The 26,580-nt window shown below is 41.9% G+C and overlaps 1 protein-coding gene across 1 annotated transcript; it reads right to left on the bottom strand.

The window, feature by feature from the left end:
* Positions 1–1,047: 1,047 nt before the first annotated feature.
* Positions 1,048–26,580, bottom strand: PSMB2 (proteasome 20S subunit beta 2). The gene is made up of 6 exons (XM_026702650.2): positions 26,409–26,580; positions 24,396–24,518; positions 23,473–23,543; positions 5,179–5,341; positions 3,270–3,319; positions 1,048–1,258 (listed from the first exon to the last, which is right to left on the bottom strand). Exons 1-6 carry the CDS (start codon positions 26,497–26,499, stop codon positions 1,151–1,153), a joined length of 606 nt encoding a protein of 201 aa, XP_026558435.1. The 5' UTR covers positions 26,500–26,580; the 3' UTR covers positions 1,048–1,150.

Raw genomic sequence — 26,580 nt, 5'->3', positions numbered from 1 at the left:
GATCTGTGGTGAAATTAATTAAAAGGCCGATTAAAGGAGCGATATTAATTCAAGGTGAAAGCGGGAGGAAACTAACAGCATTGGAAATTGGTCATTTTCGCTGTTTTTCGTTCAGGAAGAACTGCCAGAGTTCTATCAGCAGCCACCCTTGAGATATGTTGAGACTACGACTACAAGCATTTCCTGACAGTGAATAGAAAGAGAAAAGGACAGCAAGAATGTTGTCACACTTTCAAGGCCAAGCAACTGAAGATGGAAAATGCTGACTTACAATGAAAACCTTAAGTTTAGTGTGTTCACTAAGTATGTCACTGAGAGTTGCTTTTGCTGAAGGATGGCTACGTAAAAGGGATGGATGGATGGATGATAGACAGACAGATAAATAGACAGGACTCAGACACCCCTCAGACAATGGCTGGGTTTATAAAAAGTACCAAAAACCAATAGTATAGCATTTTCTGTTAACTTAGCCTCAATGTCTAATGTTGTTCAGTAATGTAGTACAGTATGCATTCGTGTTTTTCAACCTCCAGCAATTTTAAGATGTGTAGCTGTTAACTCCCAGAATTGGCTGGGAAATTCTGGGAGCTGAAGTCCACCCATTTTGAAGTTGCTGACTAATTTTAGGGGCAATGGTGAGCCAGATGGATCAGTGCCTGCTTCTGTTGTTGAGTTCACAGAATATGTGTAGCTACAAAGGGTAACTCTGTGTTTGAACCCAAGCAACTGTAGTTTGTTAAAACAATGCTTTTATGGGAGATACGAACCGATTTAAATAAGCGAGCTTTGTTCACTTTTATTTCAGGGAAACTTAATCCACTGTTAAATGGATTTTTTTAAAATTTAAAGTTCTTTTAAAATTTATTTTTTTTAAAAAAAACTTTATTTAAAAAAAAACGGCAGCCAGAGATAAGCCAATAGCTCTCCCTCCCTCCCTCCCTCCCTCTCTCTCTCACAGACACAGATTAATCTAACTCCTGCCTGAGAAACCATTTTAAAAAAAAACCTTACAAAAGTAGCTAAAAAGTAGGGAGTGGGAAAGCACCATGAAAGATTAAATCTTTATTTGCATTTGGAAACAGAAATAAAGATGTTCTGGTTTTCCAGCAAGTACAAAAAGGAAATCGGACACTGCAAAAGAAGACGACACTCAGACCACCGATTTCAGGAGCGGGACATCGGTCACTTCGTGGATACCATCTTTATCGATAAACCGGGCGTTGAAAGAAGGCAAGTTCAAGATGAAGCGTTTTTGGATCTGTGAGAGGGAGAGAAACCCGTTTGGTTCAGCATTGGCAGCAAATCAGGTTAAGATCTGTCTTATGATCGCTCAGGAGCCTCTTTTTTCAGTTTCTTTGCCCCACTGATGCCCTAACACACACACACACACACACCCCTCGCAGTAAACCCATCTATTCAAACTGCCCTCCATCCTTGCTTTGACAGTTAAGAAACTCACAAGGTTAGAATCAAATTGCAGAACAGATGTTTCCTACCGGCATCCCCAACTAAGGCTGGGAATTCTGGGAGTTGCTGTCCCAAGATATCTGGAGCATGCTCAGTCAAGGAAAGTTGCTGTTCTTTTAAACAGAGGCCCATAAAACATTCACAGGGGAGTGCAATGAATGTGTGAGTCAATGAGCCATCCTTTATACAGAATGGAGGGTTTTTAAATGAAAAATCACACCACTGATTTCTGGGCCTGAAAATCTCAGCAGGACTAAGAACTGCAAAAAAGAGAGGTCTGATAAATCAGTGATCAACAGATTGCCCATCTGAACAGCTGTTGTGGCATTTTCACTGGATCTTTTCAAGAAAAGAAGGTCTTATTTCATATTTCACCAACAGCATACTTGTATGGTCCATATTTGAGCATCTGTGAAGTTAAAGTCAGCTTGAACCTATCCGGGGAAATGAATCCAGAAAAGGGTCCAGGTTTCAAATCCTCACAAATTAAGAAAAGCACATTGAAAATTTCATTTAAGCAGCATTGATCATCACCATAAAACAAACTCAGCCTCCTCTTATGAATGCTGGGGGAGTTATGGTACCCAACAGAGAGAATTTCATTCCAGGTGCATCTTTAATGCCCTGTGGACAAAATGTCGTCCTGCAAGTTATGTTAAATGCAGGAGATTGATGTACTGTCCTCTCTGCAGTGTTGATGGTGCGAGAACAAGGAACTTACATCTTTTCAGATGGAGGAATGATGCACCATTTGAAACTGAACAAGGTGACTTCACTTTCTAAATTTGGTCGTGTGTAGGTCAGTGTTTCTCATCCTTGGCAACTTATAGATCTGTGGGCTTCAACTCCCATGGGTGCTGAGGAATTCTGGGAGTTGAAGTCCGCACATCTGAAAGTTGCCAATGTTTCTCAATAGAAGGTATAACCGGCAGAGAAACTTACTTATACACTGAGGTGGATCAAAGGGATCAGAAAAGAAAAGGGCAATTTTAACATGGCAAGCTCCTTTCGTATCAGAGTAAAGAACTGGTACATCAACCACCAGACTCGTCAGCATATACTATGAGAAAATATTTTATGAACCGATTAACAAAATATGCAAAAAAGAAATAAGAGTGACAGCAGCTACTGGGCCAGTTTTATATTGAGAAGGCAGTTGGGATTTTCCTAGTCATGATGGCGTTTTAGGAAGCTTTCGATAGCAACCAGAAATTTTCACCTTCAGCCAGAGAATGCTGATTCCTAGCAATGTCACATAGCAACGGGCAGCATAAAAACAAAATAAAGGTAAATAAAGGTAAATAGTTTCTCATTCCATCCTCTCTCGAAATAGCATTAAAAAGGTTGTGTTTGGCTAGACCGGGATCTTCTCATGATCAATCTTCCCCCAAATCCTGCTTATTAGCTGATTTCCATCTTTCCCATTTTTAGTGAAAATGATAAAATCACTGAATATGAGAATGAAACAGACAAAACTCTTGGCCAGAAGAGGCCGAGGGGCAGGCAATTAACACGAAATGTAGCAAGATCTGTTTCTTTTTCCTCTTTTTAAAAAGAAAATGTGGAGTTTGGAATCTGGAAGACGTGAAGAAAATGAAGATCAGGAGGAAAAATAGTTTCTTCTCTGGTAGCCAATTCCACATCTGGCTGCCTTATAGAGAGTCCTCCTATTGGCAGGAATATTTTTTCCTGGGGGGAGTGGGGGGATGAGAATTCAGCAGCAGAAGAGCTGGCAAAAGTGCTGGCTAAACAAAGGGAAGCAAATACTGCACTGGTTTCCTGGGCTGAGCCAGGTCACTCACCTCCTCCAGACATTTCTTGAGAACTTCTATTGCTTCTTCACGGGTGATACCTGAAGGAAGGAAGGAGACCCCGGCAGACAGCTTTAATTAGCGGCCGAGTCTCGGAACCCCCCTCCCCCTCCAAAAAAACCTCTTTCATGAAGTTCGAACAGCCTTTCAGTGGTGCACAAAGGAACCGGAGTCCCGTTCCCAGCTTGGAGAAAACTCATTCCACATGTAAGGAGGATCACCTGTGCCCCAGCTCTGTGGCCCAACGAGCCGTCCAAAATCGATTTGTTCTGCATTAATGGAAAACCCGGCAGAATTCTGCCTCCCACGGCCAGGGGCTTGGAGAGACTGGGCACCTCGGCCTTCTTGAGCTTATTATGGCTTTAAATTAGCTCCATCTGTCCATGCTTGGCTGCGAATCCCTCCAGGGAGCGAGGAGGTGTTCCTCCGCGGACTTTTAGTGCTTCGCTCCCTGTTAGGCGTTGGGGTTTCACAATGGAAGTGGCACGTGTGCAGAGTACCTCAGCTATTCTTGCATTTCAGAAGAAAGCTTCGCCCATGCTGAGAACAACGAAGTGTGACAAAAATATGGGAGAAGGCGGGCGGAGTGGCGGGGGGGGGGCAGGGCATAATTCTGCTCCATCACAGGGAGCAGTGGAGCTGCAGGAAGGAAAAGGCAGCCAAGAACATCTTAAAACAGCAAGCTTGGCATACACCTTGTCTTTTCGAACGCTTTCTGCAGACTGAATTAGTTGGACGTATACCCCGCTGAGTTCTGCAGGACGCCAGTTAGTTTGAGCAAACTTTTCATACTCATTTCAACAGAAGAGCCAAGGGTAACCAACACAGCTGGGTTGAAACCAGAGCCAGTTTGGTTTAGTGCAGTGGTGGCTAACCTTTGGAGGCTCCTGGGCCAAAAATTGCGCACGCACTTGCATGCCAGCACCCAGAATGTAATGCAGCCCCCACGCCCCCTGCGCATGCAATCCCTACCCCCTTACCTGCACTGCACCTCACAGCTGATTTTTTGACTGGTTTGAGGCCTTTTCAGCCTTCCAGAGGCTTGGAAAAAACCTCTGCAAGGCTTTTCAGGCCGAATTATAGGCCCGTTTTGTCACTTCTGGTATTTTAGGAAGTGACAAAGCAGGCCTATAATTCGTCCCGAAAAGCCTTGCAGAGGTTTTTTCCAAGCCTCTGGGAGGCTGAAAAAGGCCTCAAACCAACCGGAAAAAAACAGCTGTGAGGTACACGCATGCGCAGTGAGGTGAGTTTGCCTGTGGCTCGCGCACTAGCACAAATGGCTCTGTGTGCCACAGGTTCACCATCACAGGTCTAATGGGTAAGGCACTGAGCTAGAAAGCAGGAGGCTATGAGTTCAAGTCCCACCTTAGCCATGGAAGCCAGATGGGTGACTTTGAGTCAGTTCCTCCCACTCAGACTAATGCACCTCATAGGATGGTTGTTGTGGGGAAAACAGGAGGAGGAAGGTGTGATGTATATGTTTGCCGTCTTACTTATAATGTAATAATAAAGGCAGGATATAAGCAAACCATCTCTGATTTTTTAAAACAAATCTGCATTAATAATCTGGAACCTACAAAAATTATTTTGAGAAATGGGGAGGATATTACATTACCAAAGTCTATAGAACATCCTCTACAGATTTTGAGAAGCATTATAGTGTGTTAGATTTATTATTATTAAATTTATATTCTGCCCACCTCACAGTCCAAGGCAACTCTGCTTCTAAAATGCCCAGAAAAGTTGGTGAGCTCCATGTGCCTAACTTCTGATTGCTAATATCTGGCTTACACAATGCCAAAACCGGCCTTCTACACGTCTCAATGGATAAAAATTTGCTTCATAAAGATGAAACCTCCATGTTTCCACAAGTGCCCTGATTCACGTTTGTCAAACTCACCTGGTTTATAGTAGCGGTCAAGAATGCTGAGCGTGAGAAATGCCCCATAGCCATGGGCTGCAAAGGGAACTTTAGCTAAAGAAGCAAGATAATCCATGTAATAAAGGGCAGGACCATCATGTTCATCGTAGCCAGCGAGGAGGAGGTTGACATGATAAGGAGTCTGCAACAAAACCAAGGGGAAGGATGTGTATGTATCAAGAAATCATGTTGGCTTGAGATAATGTGTGATATAACCCCAATTATCTGGGAAAGTTAAGACTGGAAAAGAATGAATCGCATTAACATTGATAGGAACTCACAGAGTTAGATCTGTGATTGACATCCTTATAGTATATAAGTATATAGTATATAGTACCCAACACCTTCAGAGGTCAGCAAGCTGTAAGGACCGGGTACACCCCAATTTTCAAGTTAAAAGCTGAACTTGGCATTTGAATGTTGACACTCCGTAAAGTGGACTGGATTGGACAAAATTAAACTTGATACCAATGAATTTATGTTAAGTTAGTTGTCGTATGTTTAACATTTCAGCCCTTCTGGGATGCTGAACACCCCAGATCAGTACATCCCTGATCAGTAGAAATTTTGGGGGGTGTTTCCAGGTTTTAAGATGGGGTATTTGTAATCCATCGTTGCTCACGAAGGGAGAAAGTTGAATTGCTAGTTAATAAACGCAAACAGCCCATTTGGTGTTGTGGTTAAGGCAGCAGGGTAGAATTGGGAAGACCTGTGTTCTAACCGTGCCTTAGGCACAAACCAGATGGGTGACTCTGGGCCTTTCTCTCTCTCCTAATAAAAAGTAGGCAAAGGCAAACACCCACTTCTGAAATTGTGGCAAGAAAATTGCAGGGGCTAGTTTAAGCAAGTGCCAGGAGTTCAAAAGTGACTAGTAGCTAGCAAGCCCTCCCTTAAAACAATACATGAAGGCAGACAAGGCTCAACATCAACTTTTCACACCCTGTTCCTGTCCATATCACCTAATTATGGGAACTGAAGGCCAAGACAACTGTTTGGGGAAGAGACTCCCGTTTTAACCATAGTGGGACATGATCTAATTTTATTCATTTTCCCCCAAAGAAGCCAAAATGGTTGAAGCAGCCGACACCTACAATGACGTAACGTCAACAATATTTCGAACCTCAGGCCCAGAAAAGGAGCAGCAAGATTTCCTCATTTAAACCTGAAACTCAGAAATGATTACGATTCATCTTTGTGGTAATAAACACAACGATGGCCATTTCTAGCAAGGTGACTGGAGGAAAAACTTTTTAAAAAGGGATCATTCCCCCAGAAATAAGGCTGGGTAGGAAAAGTTTTATCACTTTGATGATTGCTCCAGGTCTCCCCCATCTCCATTTTGGGATAAATGTGTTGGGATCTCCACCACCACCCCCTTTTATAAAAGGTAAAATGAAAGACCAATGGAAGACTTAGAAATGGATTTTGTTTTCCTCCCGAAAAAAAAAAAGAAGGAAATTGGCCAACTTTCACCAATTGCCCCATGAAATTTGGGAGTGTGATTATGACTCCATGGGCTACAGGTTTCTTACCTCTACCCAGCAGGATACATTCCTTTTAAGATATTATTAAGCAATCAGACTCTGCTGATAAGATATTATTTTTAGAAAGAAATATGGGAAAATGTAAGAAGGGTTTGGGACTGAAAGCTGCTCCTCAGTCATGGCATTAATTAGCCCGTGTTAACACTCCTTTCTATACACCTAAGCATCTTGCACATCTAGGAGCCGTCAACCCAAAGTTCTACTGTAATTGGCGAATCAAGTTCCGGACCACAGACATGGCTTCTAGATGCCAACTTCGAGCCGTGTCTGTGTCAGATGTCAAAGCATACATACATAAATGATGCGCAAGCTAATTAGAGCCAGGCAGCTGTGCAGCAACTTGACTGGGAAAGCTGGTTGGGTACAGGGCACTGCAGGAGGCACTCCAAGTTCTCTCTTATGTCTCTTTTCACTTTTCCCCTGGTTTGCAGGGAGCAGTACAGCCACGGAGAGCTGCACTTTAGGACAGAAGCTGCCCCCAAATCACCTTTTGCTCTCATTTGATGCTAATCATAAATTTAATTTTACCCGTGGTCTTGTTGCTAAGTCGGATACAGGTCGAGATGCTACGCACTAGCAGCTCTGGTGCAATGCACCACAGCATCGTAGCACATTGCACAACAAATACGTGCAACAAGCCCCATAAATTTGTAAATAACTTGTCTACTTCTGAATCTGTCAAGGCAGGAACCTCTACTGCTAAAGCATTTTCAAAGGAGTCATGAATGTCAACGTTTAATTGGGTCGAGGCATGGGAGATGAGGGTAGGGGGCTCCCCGAATTTTACTCTCAACTTTGGGGAAAAAAGCTAAGATGTACGTTTGAAAGCAAATCGTTTGACATATTTTTAGGGGGGGGGGGAAACTGCATGCCTTTTGCTTTGGGGGGTTGCTTCATTTTAATTGTTTTAGTGTTTTTTCAACTACATTTTCAGCAACTTTATCTACTTTTCTTGAATGGAAAAATGGGATATCCCAAAATAAAAGAGAGAGATTACAAGAGCAACATTTGTGACATTCCCTGCAGACAAAGTGGGGACAAGGCACCCAGATCCCATTGTGTAGGCCTATGGGGCAATAATTCCTTAGCAAGGGTGGCCTTGCCTGTTGGGGAGATGTGGGATTTGATAGTTGGAAGACACAAGAGAAGGATGCCAGCTTTCCCCTTCAAAGCCTTATTCAGACTACAGTGCAAAGCCCACCAAGAGGTAACCTGTTGTAAAGTAAGGAAGGATGATTTAGCCTGGAGAGGAAGAAAAGATAACTGAGCACAGATCAAAACAATATATACTCCTTGAGGAAAGGTTATATAAATCTAGATTATCTAGCTACGGAAGCTCCCTGCTGTTCCCCTGTACCCTTGGCCTGAGCCTTATTTACTTGCTTCTGATGGAGAAGATGACCAGGCTAAGCCCGAAGGTGGGATCAAAGGCATCATCAGTTTAGAGTCTTTACGCCCCTGTAAGAGATCGAAGCCCAGCCCCCCTTAACAGTCCATTGACTCTTAACTGCTCGACCGTTAGTACAGGGGTTCCTAACCCCCGGTCCATGGACCGGCACTGATCCATGACATGCCAGCAACTGGGCTGTGCAAACCAGCGAAGCCCCATCCGCGGTATGTAGGCAGCACGCAAAACCAGGCCTCTCCAGGCGCCGAGAAAAAAACCTTTCTCCATGGAACCAGTTCCTGGTGCCCAAAAGATTGGGGGCCATTGCGCTAGTACTTCAGATTCTTGTGTACAGGTAGCATGAAATAAAACTTTTCAATTCTATCCTGGTTCCTGACTTCCTGCACCTGACATCTGGTCTGCCTTTGCTGACAAGGTGGGTACATGTTGACTTGCTGGGAAAAAATATAGCTGGTCCTCAGGGTGTTGTAGCTGAGTAACAACTGAAACCTCAATTAAATATTGCTACCTGCCTGTAAACTGTGAACCCTAGCAACAAACATCAAGATCCACTTTAGATTTTATAATTACAAGTTATAATTACAGCGATTGGTAATTTTTTAAAGGGCAATTAGGAAAGCTTCACGTGTGGGCAGGCAGGTTAAAAGGGAAGATTCAGGCAGAGTATGTAGAAATAATGTCAGTACAATGCTGGAAAAATGGGGGAAGGGGCTGCAATCTCAACCCCATTATTCTGATTTAAAATAACAACAGTGATTAGAAAGAGCGTGACATCCTTCAACATTTACAACTGGAAGGAACAGTGGTGACAACTACACCACCAACACACACAGCAAAACTGGTGACAAACGATGGGGGGTGGGGGGGGGGGAGAGGCTGGCATCCGACATCTGGCGGAAGCCAAAGTCGCAAGCGAGAGGAAGAAAAGGGAATAAGGGTGCGAGGAAGGCATCCCACCAAGCGTGGACAACCAGCAAGGAGCTGATAACCTGCCTTTGGACCCAGGCCAGGCTGAGCCACCTATAATTAAAGGCTTTGTAAGAAGCTACATTTGACTGGGGGAGAGTAATGCCCGCGTTGAGAAAGAGAGGGGTGGCACCTGCAATTCTTTATGCAACTGCAACAGTCCCCTTTGCATTCTCTGAGATAAACAGGAAGACAAGGACCCAAGAAAATGCAGAACTCCTAATTTGTATTTGGTAGGAAACTGCATTTCCAAACAGACGCAGATCCCACTCGGTTTCCAGGGACTCAAATGATTCATTGTGCAAAACCATCCAGGACCAACTTAAATAAAAACTCTCTGGATTTGTGATGACACATTAACTATATACCATGTGTGCCTTGGGACATGCGTAGCACGTAAAAGCCTCCTCTAGCTCAGGGGTCGCCAACCTTTTGGACCTCAGGGACCACCCAACTCATAATTTTAAATCCCAGGGACCCCTAACTGGTTCTGTGGGCGTGGCCTAATATGTGGGTGTGGCTTGGTGGTCATGTAACTGGCTGGGCATGGCTTGTATTATAAATAATTATATAAATATTGAATTTTTTATTTAAAAAAGAGCAACTTTTACCCAAAATCAGGCAAAACAGGGAGGCAAATTGAGTTGCTCCCAGAATCACAGATTCATTCAGAAATCTGTCTGCCATTGGCTAGCTCAATCTGTCACATAAAATTTGCTTGCAAGCAAAATCACAAAATTAACACAATGTATGAAAATATTAATTTTTTATAAAAAAGAGAGCAAATTTTACCCAAAATCAGGCAAAGCAGGCAGGCAGATTGAGTTGCTCACAGAATCATTCAGTGATCTATCTATCTGCCATCGGCTAGCTCAGTCTCTCAAATTTGCTTGCTGTGCTTCTGCACTGAATAATAGAACCTTCAGTCCTAAGGGAGGTTCGGCTGTGCTTAAAAGCAGAGCCGAAGATTTAAAGACTAGCTAGAAAGCAAGAAATCCAACCATTTCCTGCTTCCTAGCTATTCTAAATCTCCCGGCACAGCAGAACACCTGATGGTCGGAAAAAGGAAAAATAGCAATTTAGCAGGCAAGTTTGCCAGATAAGGAGTGAGTGAGCGGGGAGGATTCCCGTGGGCCATGGGGGCGGCGCAGCCTTGTATTTTTGCACAGCCTGGATTAATTGCTTTGGGGGGGGGGGGTGCTCTAGGGGTGAGATTTCTCTGCAGCCCACCAAAATTTTCTCGTGACCCACCAGTTGGCAACCGCTGCTGTAGCTCAGTGGTCATCAAGCAGTGGGCTGGGGACCAGTGGTGGTCCGCGAGAAAATTTTGGTGGAAAAATGTCACCCCCAAAGCAATTAATCCAGGTTGCGCGGGAACACAAGGCTGCGCCGCCCACCTGGCCTGCGGGAACACAAGGTTTGCATCGCTTGCATTGCAAACAACATGAGGTAATGAGGGGAGGGGGGGAACTTGCCCCACTCGCCCCACGTGCCTCGCCTGGCCACCAGGCTGCTTTTTTCCGTTTCTTTCTTCTTCTGCTTTTGGCTGCACACAAGGAAAGCAGCAAAAGTCTTTCTTTCTCTCTCCCAAACTCCGCCAGAAATGAGTCTTTGGGACCCTGCAAGGCATCCTGCTCCAAGAGGCTGCGCCAGCAAAGACTCATTTCTGGCAGAATTTGGGAGAGAGAAAGAAAGACTTCTGCTGTTTCTCTTGCATGAAGCCCGAAGTCTCTCTCTCTCTCCCCCACCCTGAGAACAGAGTTGGAGACGGTATCCTGCAATCCCAAATAAAGAATGATCGATTGGTAAAAAAATGGGGTGGGGAATTTTCCTGCAGACTTTTGGGGGGATTTTCCCAGGGTCTCTGGTCCGCGGGATTTAAAATTATGAGGTTGGTGGTCCCTGAGGTCCAAAAGGTTGGCAACCCCTGCTCTAGCTGATGAGATGCCCACAGATTATCAATTTCTTTCCTTCAGTTCCTTGGTTACAGGTGTTCATAGGTACTCAAGTTTCTGTATCATCTATAAATGTAGAATTCCTGAATATCTTCTCAATACCATACAGGAGCCAGCCAGAATGAATCTGTTGTGGAGTATAGATTCACATCCATATGCATGCATAAACACACCCATCACTCACACAAGCACGTCCAAGGTCTAGCAAAAACTTCAAGTGTGGCCTGACAGCTCTTCAAAAAGTAGGCACCGAATTCTAAGTCCAAACATGAGGAAATCACTTCTATTATACTGTAATTATATTAACTGCATATAATTAATTTTATCATAAACATAAATATATTTAATATCATTTTGCTTTCAGCCACATTTTTTCTATTCCCTGGTCTTGTCTATTTTTTAGCTCCTGGGACATAACTGCAAAACCAAGCATAACCCTTGACTCTAACCCTCTAAAATTTGTGTAAGGGGATGTGGGGAGGACCTTGAGGGACCAGGGGAAGAGAGGCCAAACAGGCCAAAAAAGAAACCTAGGAAGGCCCCATCTTCATGGACCAGACTGTTAAGGAAATGGTGGGAGATTTGTATTTTCAGACTTGCAAGATTCTCCTAATGCAGCCTTACAACAAAGTAGAATTGACTCTCATGGTCATTGTTTCCTGTTTGGTTTACTTGGGAGGACTGACAATTTGTTTTATATTTGCAACTTGCTAGATTGTGGGAAAGTTAGCATTTGTCTTGTGGGAATCTAAAAGAAACATGGTTCATGAATTGGCAAGCAAACAACCCAGAAAGAGTAAGGCAGCTTAAATCCGTACAGCATAAGCTCCCAAGTAGAAAACAGCTATTGAAAAATTACTTAAGGACTGAGAAAAGGAACAGATAAAAGAATAGCATTAAGAGCAGAGAGAAGTACCTTATGGGTCTTAATTTTTTTGATAGGAACACTTAGTATCATATAAATATATATTATATTATATTATATTATATTATATTATATTATATTATATTATATTATATTATATTATATTATATTATATTATATTATTATATATAATCTAGGAGGAAATGGTAATTTGTGGAAAAAAGAAAATTCAAGAACATTAAGACAGAATGCACAGAAAAGCCAATGAGATTCAGCCCACCATAAGCTGATGCACAATAAATGAAGGGGAAAAGACTTAACTTTATTAATACTGATGGCTTCATCTTTATCTTCTTTATCTATATTCTATTGACTTTATTTTCACTGATCGCTTTAAAATACTCAATCAAACATCCTCCAAAAGGATTAAAAATAAAAGCTCAGTTTCTTTTCTTTTCTGCATATAATAATCTTACATAAACAAATAACTGCTGTAAAAAAAAAATTGGAAGCTACTTCTTTACATTTAGTTGGCTTTTGGTTTTTTCTTCCTTTTTTCCTAAATATTAGTTTTTGTTTAGTTTTTATATTAAAAGGCTTAATAAAGTTACACTAAAAAAGAGCATAGCGTCCAGAATTGCCGATCAGCCTGGGCATTCACAAGGAACACATAGAATCCTGTCCAACGTATCTGGAGAATATCAGGCCAGAGGAAGTGGGTCTGAGCAGGGAGCATCTCACCAGGAAAATTATCTTGAAGATACTGCAAGAGCTCAAAGGCAAGTTTCAAGGGGGGAGGGGGGGGAAAGCAATGAATTGTTGTCACTGAAAGGTCAAAAAAAATTTTGCCCGAAAAAACTGCTTTCTTTTCCCTCTACCTCTCTCAAAAATGTGACTTTTTTCCCTTTATTTTATCATTTCACTAATACAGCTCTTGAAAATTAAAAATTTGGAGAAAGAGCCACCGAGCTCTGATGCTCCTCTGGATCTTAAAGCAAGCTAAAATGTGGGATTTTGTGAAACGAATGAGGGCACCCAACATATTTTGAGGGAAGCTGTAACATGAAACAGATTGCCCTATCAAACTTATGCATCTTATAAAAAAGGACCAGCGATGTGCTTTGACATTTTAGCTCAAAAAACTGTCAGGCTCAATTAAGCCCCAATCCATTTCAGAGGCCACAAAGAGCTGCCCCAGAAATTCCCAAGTAGGGCATGAGAGCGTTGGCCTAAACCATGAGTCTCCCGTTGATTATTAGCCAAGATAGCAGACTATCCAAGTATCTTCAGAGGGCTCTAAACCCACCCCCTAGAAGGGCTCCAGCTCCCATCAGTCAAAACCAACATGGCTAAAGTCGAGGGAGAATTACAAACCACAAAAACAAAATACTATAAATAAGAAACATTTGCTCACACATGGAAAATGCAAGTGTTCACGGTGTGTAAAATATGAATTCACAGAGAAGGAAATTCAAGGCAACAAGAGATCAATCAAGCTGGGGCAGAGGATGCCAAATTGGAAAAATTGCCGTTTTCCTATCTGGAAAATAGATCGATGTGGGTGAAATCTCAATGTCCTGGTTCCAAGAATACAACTCCTTTCATTCTCCTCATTTTACAGCAAATGTGGAAAGTCATTGGGGGAAAAAAAAACACATTTGGAACATTTCCCAGTCATTCACATGGAAAGATTTGCAAAGGAACTTTTCATTTGTTTATTCCAAGTTTATAAAGAGAGAATCTGCTGAAAAGCAAAGCTTACCTGGTCCTACAACGCTATTAGGCATAGCAAATGAAAATGATGACAACATTTAGATCCCTTTACATATACACACACATATATGTGCACATTCACCAACCCCTGCAGGATGAAATATGATGGGCAAAAGGTGCATGCAGGTGTAATGCTCAGCTAGTTACCAACAAATCAATGAAACCACATGTGGATTCGCAAACCAGTTTGGCTCTAGGATATCTATTTTCTAAGACTGCATGTTACATTTTTAATTCTAGATATCACAGCTTTACCCTAACATGAGATTTCATGGGCATGTACAAAAACATAGCATTGACCTTCTGACATCTCAGCCTTTAGACCAAATGAAAGGATTCCCTTTGAATGCATCTTGCAGTTAGAATCACTTGACAGGGAAAGGTCCGAGCAGTAAATCACTGGGCATATCCAGACTCTGGGAATTATCAGCACCAGTTCTACCATGAAGTCCCTTCCGTGCATGGGTATGTTCTCAGCTTTTGTGCAATTTCATAGTCAGACTTTATCTATCTATGCATGTAGGCCTGTGACCATAACGGAGCTGGAATTTCCTTAGAATATCACCACGATTGTTAAGTCGAGGCACTTGTGTGACCAGCCTGATTTTATGACAGTTTTTATGCCAGTCATTAAGAAAACCCATTGTCTAGAATGGGCACTTTTTGTTGGTAAGTGGATGTAAATGCTAGTTTCTGGCAAAACAACCATGTAAATCGCAGTCACATGGCCAGGGATGCTGCACACGGCTACAAAGGAGGGCTGGTTGCAAAATGTCCCAAAAGGGATCATGTGACCAGGAGGAGGCCACTTTTGGAACTTCAAATTTGGGTTCAGCTAAGTGACCAGTCAGAAATCAAGAACTGCCTTGACACATATCTGGTCACTTAGAAGAAATATTATCAGACTTCTAAGTAACACCCCCAACAGAATCAAAACTCCGAGGAAAACTGCATTTCCCCTGTCATCTTTAGGGCTGCCAAATACATTAGAAGGATTTCATATGACTTACAAAGAAAGAAACTTAGGAATTATGGCAGATAAATGTTAACCTAGTAAGTTGCCATTATCACCCCTCCCACAAGCTCCCAAAACCAACATTTTAAAATTCTGAATCATTAGAAAATAAACCGAAAATAACATTGGCCATAACATGACTTTATATATAACCAACAGCTAGATTACACCCAAGTCCAGCTATTGCAGTGACTCTCCTTCCTAAAATATATTGTAGAGATTGGAAGATTTTTTTCTTTTTTAAAAAAGTAGGATTCTCCAGTGCCGTCAAGTGCCAATTTTCCTTTTATTCAGAACGCAATGCAGGGCAATGCTGAGAGGGGAAGGCACGTCCCTCCCTGATGCACCAAGTGGCATGACTGTGGTGTCAAAGTGCACCGTTTGCTGGAGGGCCCTGCCATCTGCAAGAGCGCCACATTTCATCTCCGGTAAACAAACACATCTGCTTCTGCCAGTGTCCTCCCTGCTGCGTAGCCCATCTGGAGCAGGTAAGCTAGAAGGCAAACTCAGACGTGGAAGGAGGGGAGGGAGAGCAAGAGGCAGGACCAGGCCTCCAGGGACCTGGCATGCAGAGGAAGGAGGCATGGTCTCACCATGTCACATCCTGCTAGTCCGGCTTTGCCAAGTGGCATGTTAAATTGCCTTCGTTAGTGAAGATGCTCCAAGCCAGTGTCACCTGGACCATCTGCTCCAAAGGTCACGAGAACCTGCAAGGCCGTGAAAACAGGCAGCCGGCAGCACATTTGGGAAAAGACCAGTAATTGTATGCAGACACATCCTTGCGGGGGAGGGGGGGGGTGTAAGGGGAGAAGTAGAGATCTTCCTTACAGAGGAGGAGGAGGAGGAAGAGGAGGTTTGTAGAATATTCCTTTCTTGATCCTCCTTTTGTTAAGACTGAGGAGGAGGAGGAGGAGGAGGAGGAGGAGGAGGAGGAGGAGGAGGAGGAGGAGGGAGGAGGAGGAGGAGGAGGAGGAGGAGGAGGAGGAGGAGGAAGATAACCTGCAGAATATATAACAGCAGGAAAAAAATGACCAGGTTGGTGTTCATTTGAAAATCAAAACTCCAAGTCAAATGACAAGCCAGTTTCCCAAAACGAAAGTATTATTCTGCAGAAAAATTAGAGTTAAACAGAAACAAATTAAAAAAAAACCTATTAGGAAACTTAAAACTCAAGGATGTAATTGATATTTAACCATTGTAAGTAGAAATTAAAATGGTTTTTGGCCTTAACCACAGGCTTTGGTAAAAGGGATTGCTAACAATCCAATTTGCAGATTAGATTTTAAGAAAGATACATTTACCTTTCAGTTAAAGGCAGAAGCAAGTGTGAGCGGAGTGATGCCTATATTGCACAGTCCAGATCAATCTGACAAATGACCTTCACACTTGCACATGTCTACCTCCTCCCCTCATATGCTCCAGTTCTCTCCCTGAGTTATGAAAACGGCAGTTCTGGTCAAATAAAAGTTCCAACCCTAATATGAGGGTGGCAAACCATGGTTTGTTCAGGCCAGGGAATGACTGTAGGAAACAGTGCAAAGCACTAGATTGGCTCAAGGTAGTGAGCTTGAAAACTGTCTATGTTCAAGGAGATGCTAAACAGTCACTGCCTTAGATGTCTTAATTCGGATGCCAATGCTGAGCAATGGGCTAGATTCAATGGCCTAAACTGCCCTTCGGAATCTATGATTCTACAAACCTGATTTCTGCAAGGCTGAATAGGAAGTGGTCCTCAGTCAGAAATAAAGACTGGCCAGTTTGCCATGCCATTCCAGCTGGCAAACCTTCTTCCCTCTCTGCCTCAGAGCCTCATGGAAAAGCTGATCACAATTAAAGGACATTAGATAACTGGTGATCAATTAACAATATATCTCAACCATAACTATTTCAACAGAATGGAAGAGAAATAGCAATAGCAATTAAACTTACAAACAGCTTCACAGTGCTTTACAGTCCTGTCTGAGCTGTTTACGAGTCAGCCTATTACCCCCAACAATCTGGGTCTTCATCTTACCGACCTCAGAAGAATGGAAGACTGAATCAACCTTGAGCTGGTGAGACATGAATTGCCAAACTGCTGGCAGCTGGCAGTCAGCAGAAGCAGCTTGCAGTACTGCATTCTAACCATTGTGCCACCACGACTCAATCTAACACAATTGAGGGTCAAGAAATATATAAGAAAGTCAATAGATGAAAACATAGGGTTTTTTAAAGGAGGCAGTTTCTTGCAAAAAGACTAAGAAAACTATTCTGACACACCCAGATTTTGTGTGTGTGTATATGTATATATATGTTTTCTGAGGTTCTCATGAGTATTTGTATGTGGATCTTTGGTTGTTCGGGTTTTCTCCAGCGTAAGATTCGAAGTATCTAGGCAGCGTTTCGATGAAGTCTCATTCATCATCTTCAGGCTTCTGTCTTCGGCTCTGTGCTTCTCAGAGTGCAAGAGTTCTCTGAGAGGCAAGATTCTCTGAGAAGCAAGAGCAGAAGACAGAAGCCTGAAGATAATGAATGAGACTTCATCGAAGCGTTGCCTAGATACTTCGAATCTACGCAGGGAGAAAACCAACAACTAAAGATCCATCATGTATATATATATGTATATATATGTATATATGTGTGGTCCAACACCTCAAAGCCACAGGACATGAAATTGATTTTAAAAATACCAGAACTATCGCCAAAACCGAACACTTCAACAGCAGAATAATCAGAGAAGCCATAGAGATAGAAAAACGCCCACACAGCATGAACAAACGAGATGACACCTCCCGCCTTCCAGCCATTTGGAAACCCGCCCTCATGAACAGACGAGTACCTAACATGAAGAATGACACCAGACCCACACCCATGAGAGCCACACAAGATGCCACCACCACACTTCCATGTAGAAAACAGACTCACACCCACTCAGAAGATGAGACACGACCATGGACCAGAAGCTGCACTGCAGCTGCATCACTACCCACTTCAAACCCCTCCGAGCCATACATGAAGCAAACCGACACCCACTATGAAGATGCAGCACCACCACGAACTCAAGCCAAACAGCAAGATCACAGCTCACCAACTCAAATCCCCCAGCAACTAAGACTAACCTGAGCACAACCAAGCCCCCACCTGAACAGAACACGCCTCCAACCAATCAGAACATGGCCAACCCCCAACCAATCAGAACACAGCCAAACCCCCTACCAATGAGAACACACCCCCACCCAATCAGAACACAGCCAAGCCCCCACCCAATCAAGTCCCACCCCACTAGCAGTTAAAAGGAAGAAGCAGCTGCAATCTCACATCACTCTGAGAAGCAAGAGCCGAAGACAGAAGCCTGAAGATGATGAATGAGACTTCATCGAAGCGTTGCCTAGATACTTGAATCTTACGCGGGAGAAAACCCGAACAACCAAAGATCCACATACAAATACCCACGAGAACCTCAGAAAACAAATATGTATATATGTGTGTGTGTGTGTGTGTATGTTTTCTTAAGTTTTCCGAGTACTTGCCTATCGTATGGCATTTAGCTTTGTTAGAGTATTTTCCCACGTCATTGTAGTTGTGCTTTTAAAGTTGTAGCAACGTTTTGGCAGAATCTCATCTGCCATCAGCAGGCTTCTGTATAGATGGCAGATGATGATGGCAGATGAGATTCTGCCGAAACGTTGCTACAACTTTAAAAGCACAACTACAATGACGTGGGAAAATACCCGAACAAAGCTGAATGCCATACACACATACACACACACACACACAAAGACCATCTTCTTACAATATGTCAGGCTACAGAACTTTTCCCATTCACTCAACTCGAATGAACTTCTGAAAACGTATCAGAAGGAATCCTTTATTGAGATGAGACAATTCCTGTAGGAGTTCAAAGCAGCGTCTGAGGGCTCTCAGGCATACAGGGATACATAAGGGAGTTTAGAACCCCCTCCTCTTATCTCGATGTGCATTTAGTGAAATAAAAGCCAGTATGTTAATTCCTCCCCACCCCTCTTGTTAGAACGAACTGTTCAAGAGATTCCCAAAGTACAATCTCACTGTGAGTTTTTATGACCTTCTCATCTCCTGGTTGTGCCTCTCAGAGGTGATAGTTCTGGCCATCTGGCTTTTCTCCCTCCATCGTATCATGTGTGAGTTACACAAATTCGATATAAGATTAAATATATTCAGGTTACATCAAGAAAGGATTTTTTTATCAGGCTCCCCCCCCCCTTTCTTCTTCCACTGAAGAAATGACAGATACATGGATCTGACACAATCTATTATATTACCGTATTTATTTTAAGCTTCTTTTTCGGTTTTTACACCAAACAATACTGCTCTATTTTATTGTATTAGCTTGTCTTCAGAAAGAAATTAAACATAATCTACTGATTTTATTGAGAAGTCGAGGCCTTATTTCAGCATTTTTATGGTTTAATTTCTTCCTGTTATTTGAGGTTGTTAGTGTGTAGTTGGGGGTGGGGATTATGTTTTGCTTTGCAAGTGCTGGATTTGAAAAGAAGTCTTATAACAGCAAAAGCAAGCACTTGACAAAATTATTTGGCTACTCATATATCTATGCATGCATGCATGCAATCTATATGGCCACCCAACTCAAACTATGTGATTCTGGGAGGTGTACAAACCAAACCAACCATAAATAATTAATCAAAATGACCCACGGAAACTTACTAAGCAATAAAACAGAGCTTGGCATTTGCTTTACAGACCATCCCAAATGTTTCATGCTTTGTTACAGCCTGCCCATTCCTTCAACTCCTCACAGATAAAAATTAAGAGACACAATATATTCAAAGATAAACTGGAAATACAGTTAAGTTAAATCAATCAATCAATGTGCCAGGCTAGCTTGGGCTATGAGGGGGAAGAACATAAATGCCAATGGAGCAACAACGAAATGCACAGATGTGCAGGTGAAAAAGACAGATGTTTAGAACAGCTTGAGAGAGGAGAAAATAGATGGCATCATGAATGAAAAAAAAAATATCTCATAATGTACCAATTGTGCAGGGATAGGCAACATTTTGATGGCTCGATGCCTGCCATGCATTGGTTTCTTGGGAAGGCGAGGGTTACTGTGGGCAAGGCAAGGTTCTAGCTTACAATCGAGGTGTACCCCCTGGAACAATGATGGTCTATATATAACTAAATTAATTCCACCTTGGAAGATGTGGCATATCCTTGCTTCAATGCATAGAACCTAATTTGGCTGAGTTGCCAAGGAAAAGACCATTGACAAGCATGTGTCTTTTTCACTCTACTTCCAGGTTCTGTCATTCTGCTGCTTCTAAACTGCCATGTTCTGGGCAGGAAACGTTTCAATGCTTCCAACCCAATGGTTTTTGCCCCCTTGAAATGATCAAGGTTTTTTTTTAGGTGGGACCATTTCAATCTGAGAATAGAGGTGCATGCAAGGAAACACATTATGGCACATTAGAGTGCTACTGTCCTGCCCCTGGTGGAGACTGACTCTGAAGGAGAGGAGAAACAGCCGACAGGGAGTAGAAGTGGGGCTCCGGAGGTGGTGGAGGAGGCTGGGGAAGGGCAGAGGCCGGCTGGGCAGTCAGAGGAGGACCCAGGCCCATCCCTTATCCATCCTAGGGCACGCAGGGAGGAGAGGATCAGGGGAAAATGTGGTCTACTCAGGCGAAGAGGGCCATGATCCTCTTCATGGGTTACAGATGTGAGATCTGCATAAGAGTTTGGACCTGTGTGCTAGCAAACGCTGGAGATAAGTGTGTTTTTTTCCTGGATGAGGTTTATCTTGGTTGGCGTTCTTCCAACGGACTGTACCTGGTTATCTTCTTGAAGTTTGTAATTAATTATCCTGGTCTGTCGTGGAACTTTCTTCAGTGTGGTTTGTTTTTGGTTTTTGCTTCTGATATTTGAATTTGAATTTCTTTTGTTTGGAACGTTATTTTGAAAATAGTTTAATCTCCAACTGTGAACAACTGAACAGTAAAGCCAAGTTGAAGGCATTAAAGGGCCTTTCTTTACGTTTTGGTTTTTGTGATATTTGTGGTACATGCCGGGTCATCACAGCTCCACTGGCTGAAACAAACCAATGAGATTGGAAGCTTCCAAGGAAGGCATAGAGTGACAGTAGCCTTTGAGAGATATCAGTAGGAAGCATCTACTGTTGTACTGTTGCAATGCAGGATCTGTTTCACATCCATTTTACTGCAGCCATTGCTTTGAATCTGCTGAAAGTAACTTATGGATGCACAGGAGCCTGATCTGCAACTGAGTAATGGCCAGGGAGATTTTGCAACTCATTCCAAATTAAAAATTCACAAGCCTGAACAAGAGCACAAACATTGGACACTGCTAAATTGAGACTACCGATCTAGCTGATTCCCTCCACAAATGGATGACTGACAATTATTGGAATTGACACTCAGTAGATCTAGGACACAGGCTGGTTTTTATCCTGATCGAGTCTTGAGATTTCACCGGTAAGATGGCAAAAGTTTAACCTGGGCCCTACTGCTTGCCTCAGAATCATCCTCTCCATAGAGCCATGGCCCCTCCCTCCCGTAAAAAAACAACAACCACCATTTCTAAACATGAGGCTAATCATAGGCAATTTCCATATTTTATTTAGTCTTTTTCTGCCCCGAAGCATTTAGTCATGAGTACGCACATGCTTGTATTTATTTTTCTTAAAAGGGGGGATAGTACACCAACCATATCAGAAGCAGCTGGTAGAAAAATGCTGGATCAAGGAACTTAGGGGAAGGAGGAAAGTGGACATAAATGCTTTCTTTGTCTTTCTATAGCCCGGCTCAGAACAGGTGTTTTGTAGTTGCTGCAAGCTCATGATGGTTTGAATCATATCCCCACCATCCACTGTTCAGGAAGTTTAGAAAGCCACTTTCTGACTTAATCTGCGGTCTGTTCTTTCCTATTTAAGGAGGTGTTAGCCTTGCAAGATTCAGTCATCTTTCAGATGGATATTGCAGCAAGTAAACCAGGTTTGAACTTACGATGTTTCATCATCTTCCATATATAATGGAGGAGACTCAATGCTTATTTCATGGTTTAGAAAGTATTTTTCAAATGTGGCAACTTTTAAGATATGTGAAATTTTAAGACCCAGAATTCTTACGCTTCTGGGAGTTGCAGACCACATTTCTTAAAGTCGCCAAGTTTGAGTAACTTTGGTTTAGAACTATCCATGGTTTCTAGTATTCAGAGCACAATTTCAATTGTGGCAACTATGCCTTGGGATCCTCCAATACTACAAGGGCTGCATTTTAGCCCCATGCTAATCAAAGAGCCCATACAAAGACCTCATTTGCTTTCAGAACTACAAATGTACTTTAGAGTCCTTGAACCAGAACCTGATTTTTACAATTTTGGCTCATACTCCTAACAATTAGCGCATCAGAATAAATGAGGCAAAACCCAAATTCCAGACTTATACATTTTTGTTCAGCTTCTTTAAGTATACAGAAACCTCGGACTTTACTTTTTGTTATGGTTCCTTAAAAACTATTTATTTACACAAACTATAGGGCTGCCTATCTCTTATTATTCTAGGAGGCTCACAACAATCCATAAAAAACAAGTGAATACCCTTCTCCCCAGGTACTAAGCAGCTGCCCCGTTCAACTATTCCAACGCTCAAGAGGAGGGACAGGCCTTCACAAGGCTAAAGAGAAGGCTAAAAAGGTAAGATCACTCAGATCTCAGGTGGGAAGCCATTCGTAATACACTGATAAACAGCAATCTGATTTGAAATAGGCCATCAGTTCGTTACCTTAATCCTGTTCACACAAACTTCTCTAAGGTGGTGCCCTCTGGAACTGGTGGTTTATATCTAACATACCTTCTGTTACCATTCAAGTGTTCCCACAGTCTCTCACAGATGACCTCAGCCATACGGTAGTTATTTGTTGTCAATTTCCACCTTTAACCGCAACATCCTCAGGATCCTACTGAAGCGGGAAGTGTCATTTGGAAAATGACCCATAGCTATTACAAAGAATCATGGAATATTGAAAGACTAAAGCCAGTTTTAATTACCCAGGTTGTTGGATTATGGAAACTGAAATTCAATGTATTGGGGAGGCACCAGGTTGTAGACAGTTTCCTTCAAGCAGTGACACGATTGCAAGAAATGAACAGTTGAATCTTAAGATAAAGTTACAGGAGGAACCCGCTTCCTTGGCAGCCACCTGTATAATTCACAGAAATTATCCTCATAGAAAGATCACCAACAATGTAGGGCCGGGCATGGAAAAAGTGGGGAAAAAAAGAAAAAAGGACAACTCCTCCAACTAAAGTGAATCTCTAAATAGATTGTGCAGTTGACTTCTGACCTAACATGACCCCTACTTCTTCCTATACTTGAAATTGTTTTCAGATTAACCTTTTATCTTGAAGGAGAGAGAGAGCATGAATCATGAACTGTTTCCCAGTAATAACCATCATTAGAATTTTCACCTCTTTTGATGTTTGTCATTATTGTATAATTTTAAGTTTTAATCCTAAGTTTATTTTATTTTTTACTGTTTATATGTTTTATTTATTGGTTACATTATGTTGTACACCACCCACAGCCCCTTTGTGAGGGAGATGGGCAATTTAGGAATATGAAATATAAATAATCTTATCAGGAAATGATGAAATCGACACATCTGCAAGTTCCATTACATTCCCATACCATAAGACTTGGGGAAAACACACAATACAGCCAAACCTAAACAGCCCATAAAAACTGACTGGCTTACCCTGCTCCGTAAGTAATCAGCCAGATTTCGGCGTGTGAAGTTGGCAGCAGCGGTTGGAGACAACTCATATCCTATTGTTAAAACAATAACACAATCATGTCTTAGAGCTACCTGGAAATTCACTCTAGACTCATTGGAAGCAACTGTTTCAACTAAATTTTATAGTATAAAACAATAAGTATTAAAATAAGATAGCTTCAACTTCAATTTTTTTTGTGAACAAGTGGATGCATAGAAAAATGACTAACAGGTTTGTACCCTAAACCTCCGAAGCCTTATTAATAAATACTCTTGCAATATCTAAATATATCTATGCTTGTATTCAAACTTTGTGCTTACAAAAACTGTGTACAGACATGGGGACAAAGTTAGAAATCTATAAACTAGAATTATATAAAGTCAAGAGAAAATTCTTATCAAACATATAACTATAGTCAATCAAATATGTCAACTGCTTTATAGCACTTCTAAAATGTATCATTCATAAGATACACAAATAAATTAAGATGGATTTTAAAAAATCCATTTATGTTATGGGGAATACTTGAAGCTATTATTCTCACATTAATTTCCGAAATCAGAGTGGTTGTATTTACTTCAAATATAAGAGGCATTTTTAATGAAAGCCCTTTTCATTAGATACACTCCTGTAAATCTGAATATGCAAACTGGACCTAAGAAACTTCCCAATAGCACAAGCACAAGAAACTAACAGCAGTTCTAGCACTCAGCTTAAATACTGTTTGCCACAGGTGGAAAAACAAAAGTGTCTAGTAACTGAGATAAGGACATAAATAGGTGAATGAATGGAGGAAGTCCTATCCTGAACAGTACTTGATGACATCAACACCTAAATCAGTTGTAGTATGGAACCCTCGTTTCTTATTGGCTACTTTTCATAGAGACTCAGCTGCATCACTCACCATTCCTCATCTTATAAAGCTGGACATTTTTCTGGATGTATTCTGCAAATTGTACAGTATCGCCAGCCTCTCCAACACACAGTAGTAAGATTTTCTCACTCATCTTGAACATCTTGTCATGATCTTTAACATTACAGAGGAAGAAAAGAAGAACAGGCACCAGTGTCAGAAAAAAGATTAATCAGATACAGGTAGTCCTTGAGTTACGACCACAATTGAGCCCAAAATTTCCACTACTAAGCAAGATTTGTGCTCCATTATACAACCTTTCTTGCCACAGTTAAGCGAATCACTACAGTTGTTAAGTTAGTAACACAGTTAAGTGAACCTGTCTTCCTCATTGACTTTGCTTGTCAGAAGGTCACAAAAGATGATTAGGTCACAAGACATTGTAACCGTCCTAAATACATGCCAGTTGTCAAGTGCCCAAATTTTCATTACATGACTATGGGGATGCTGCAACGTTCATAAGTGTGAAAAAAAACCCAGTCATAAATAACTTTTTCAAGTGCCGTTATAATTTTGAACAGTCACTAAGTTACTGGTTTTAAGTCAAGGTTTAAGTATGAAGTTTTCAAACTGAGAAACAAAAAGGGAGGGGAATAATTATTCTTACAATTAATTCCACAGCATTTAACTTTCCATTATCTGAAATAAAATTATAACGCCCTACTTATGACTGAAGAGCCAAAAAGTAACCAATTTGTTTAGATTTTTGTTCTCCAATAACCATCGATATTTAAGCTTTTGTAATGTAAAAATATTTAAAATTTAAAAACAGTCAAAGGTGCAGATGACCAATCTGTTGACAATTCTACAATATGCTTAATGCATTAAATGTTCAAGGGAGCTAACAAAAATGTTTAAAAATACAATTGAAAACATACAATCACAGAATATTTTAAAAAACTTAATTCTACAGCTATGCATACATGTTTAGTCCAGTCACTTGCAAACCTAATGGCTGTATTTGCACAACATGCAAAGCTTGACAATTTTTCTTTTTATATCTTAATATAGTGTGCTTTTGCACCCTGCAAACTGCATGGCAAATCCAGAACACAATTTAGTTTACCACGTTTAGTATATGGGGGTGGACCCACACATACATTTTCACTCAAGAGCATAGTATGCTCCACTATGTTAATATTTCTCTGTAAGGTGCACCAGATTGTCCTACATATTTCAGAAATCCAATAATAATACAATAATGGGGAACCCAGTGTGCCATGGAGTCCATCAAATAGCTTATTTGATTGACTGTTGTCACCAGGGGTGACGGTTTCTTGCTTTTTATTTTATTTTTTATTTTATTTATTTTATTTTTATATTGGTTTTTTTTCTCTCTGCAAGCCACCAGGAGTCACTGAGTTGGGCAGCCATATAAATTGTTATTATATAAATAAAGAGTTTGATGTTTTAATCCAGTACAAAACAATCAGTTTCATACAAATTTATTGCCTCTTGTTCCATTTCCCCCCATACTTCCATTTTGTTACGAGGCTCCCCCAAACCAAACTCTCTGTCCCCAACAACTTTCCAAACATCTTGAAATGTCACCGATGTCCTCCCATATACATTCTGGGATCAATAGGCGAGAAGGGGAATTTATCAATCCATCAAACGTTTATTGTCATGTGTACAACATGTGTACAATGAAATTGAAAACCCATTTGAAGGGGGGGGGATTAAAAATAATTCAGGAATTTAGAAAAGGCTCACTATTTTAGTCTACTCTAACTGGCAGCTTCTTCCCAGGAGCTCGGATCCAAAAACATATTTTTCCCCCTCCGACTTCTACAGGATCCTATTGGAGCCAGCGCGATCCTCCGGCCCTTTCCAAGAGCGTTGTCTTGCAAACGGCCGCGAGAGGAACGTAAAGGAGGCCCCACGGCCTCAACAGCACCCTGGCTCGCCTTCACCCCCCACCCCACCATGGGACCACATGGGGGTCATCCAAACGGTCCCCAGCGCCGCCGTCGCCGCCCGCCTAAGTAAAACCCGGAGACTGACCGCGCTTCATGTGAACGATACTGGAAGCCGCGATGGTATCGGCGGCCACCAGCACGAAGTCGGGCCCTTGGATGCCGATGAGGTACTCCATGGCCGCCCGAGTAAACGAAACCGAATTGCGAGCCTCGGTGACACAGCGAGAAGCCGGGGCGCCACGGCGCGGAGAAGTGAC

Source organism: Pseudonaja textilis, chromosome 10, assembly GCF_049901715.1.
Source record: "Pseudonaja textilis isolate UNSWEBS1 chromosome 10, rPseTex1.2, whole genome shotgun sequence".
NCBI classification, from domain to species: domain Eukaryota; kingdom Metazoa; phylum Chordata; class Lepidosauria; order Squamata; family Elapidae; genus Pseudonaja; species Pseudonaja textilis.
The sequence above is the reverse complement of the archived record's forward strand: the minus strand, read 5'-3'. Positions and strand labels throughout refer to the sequence as shown.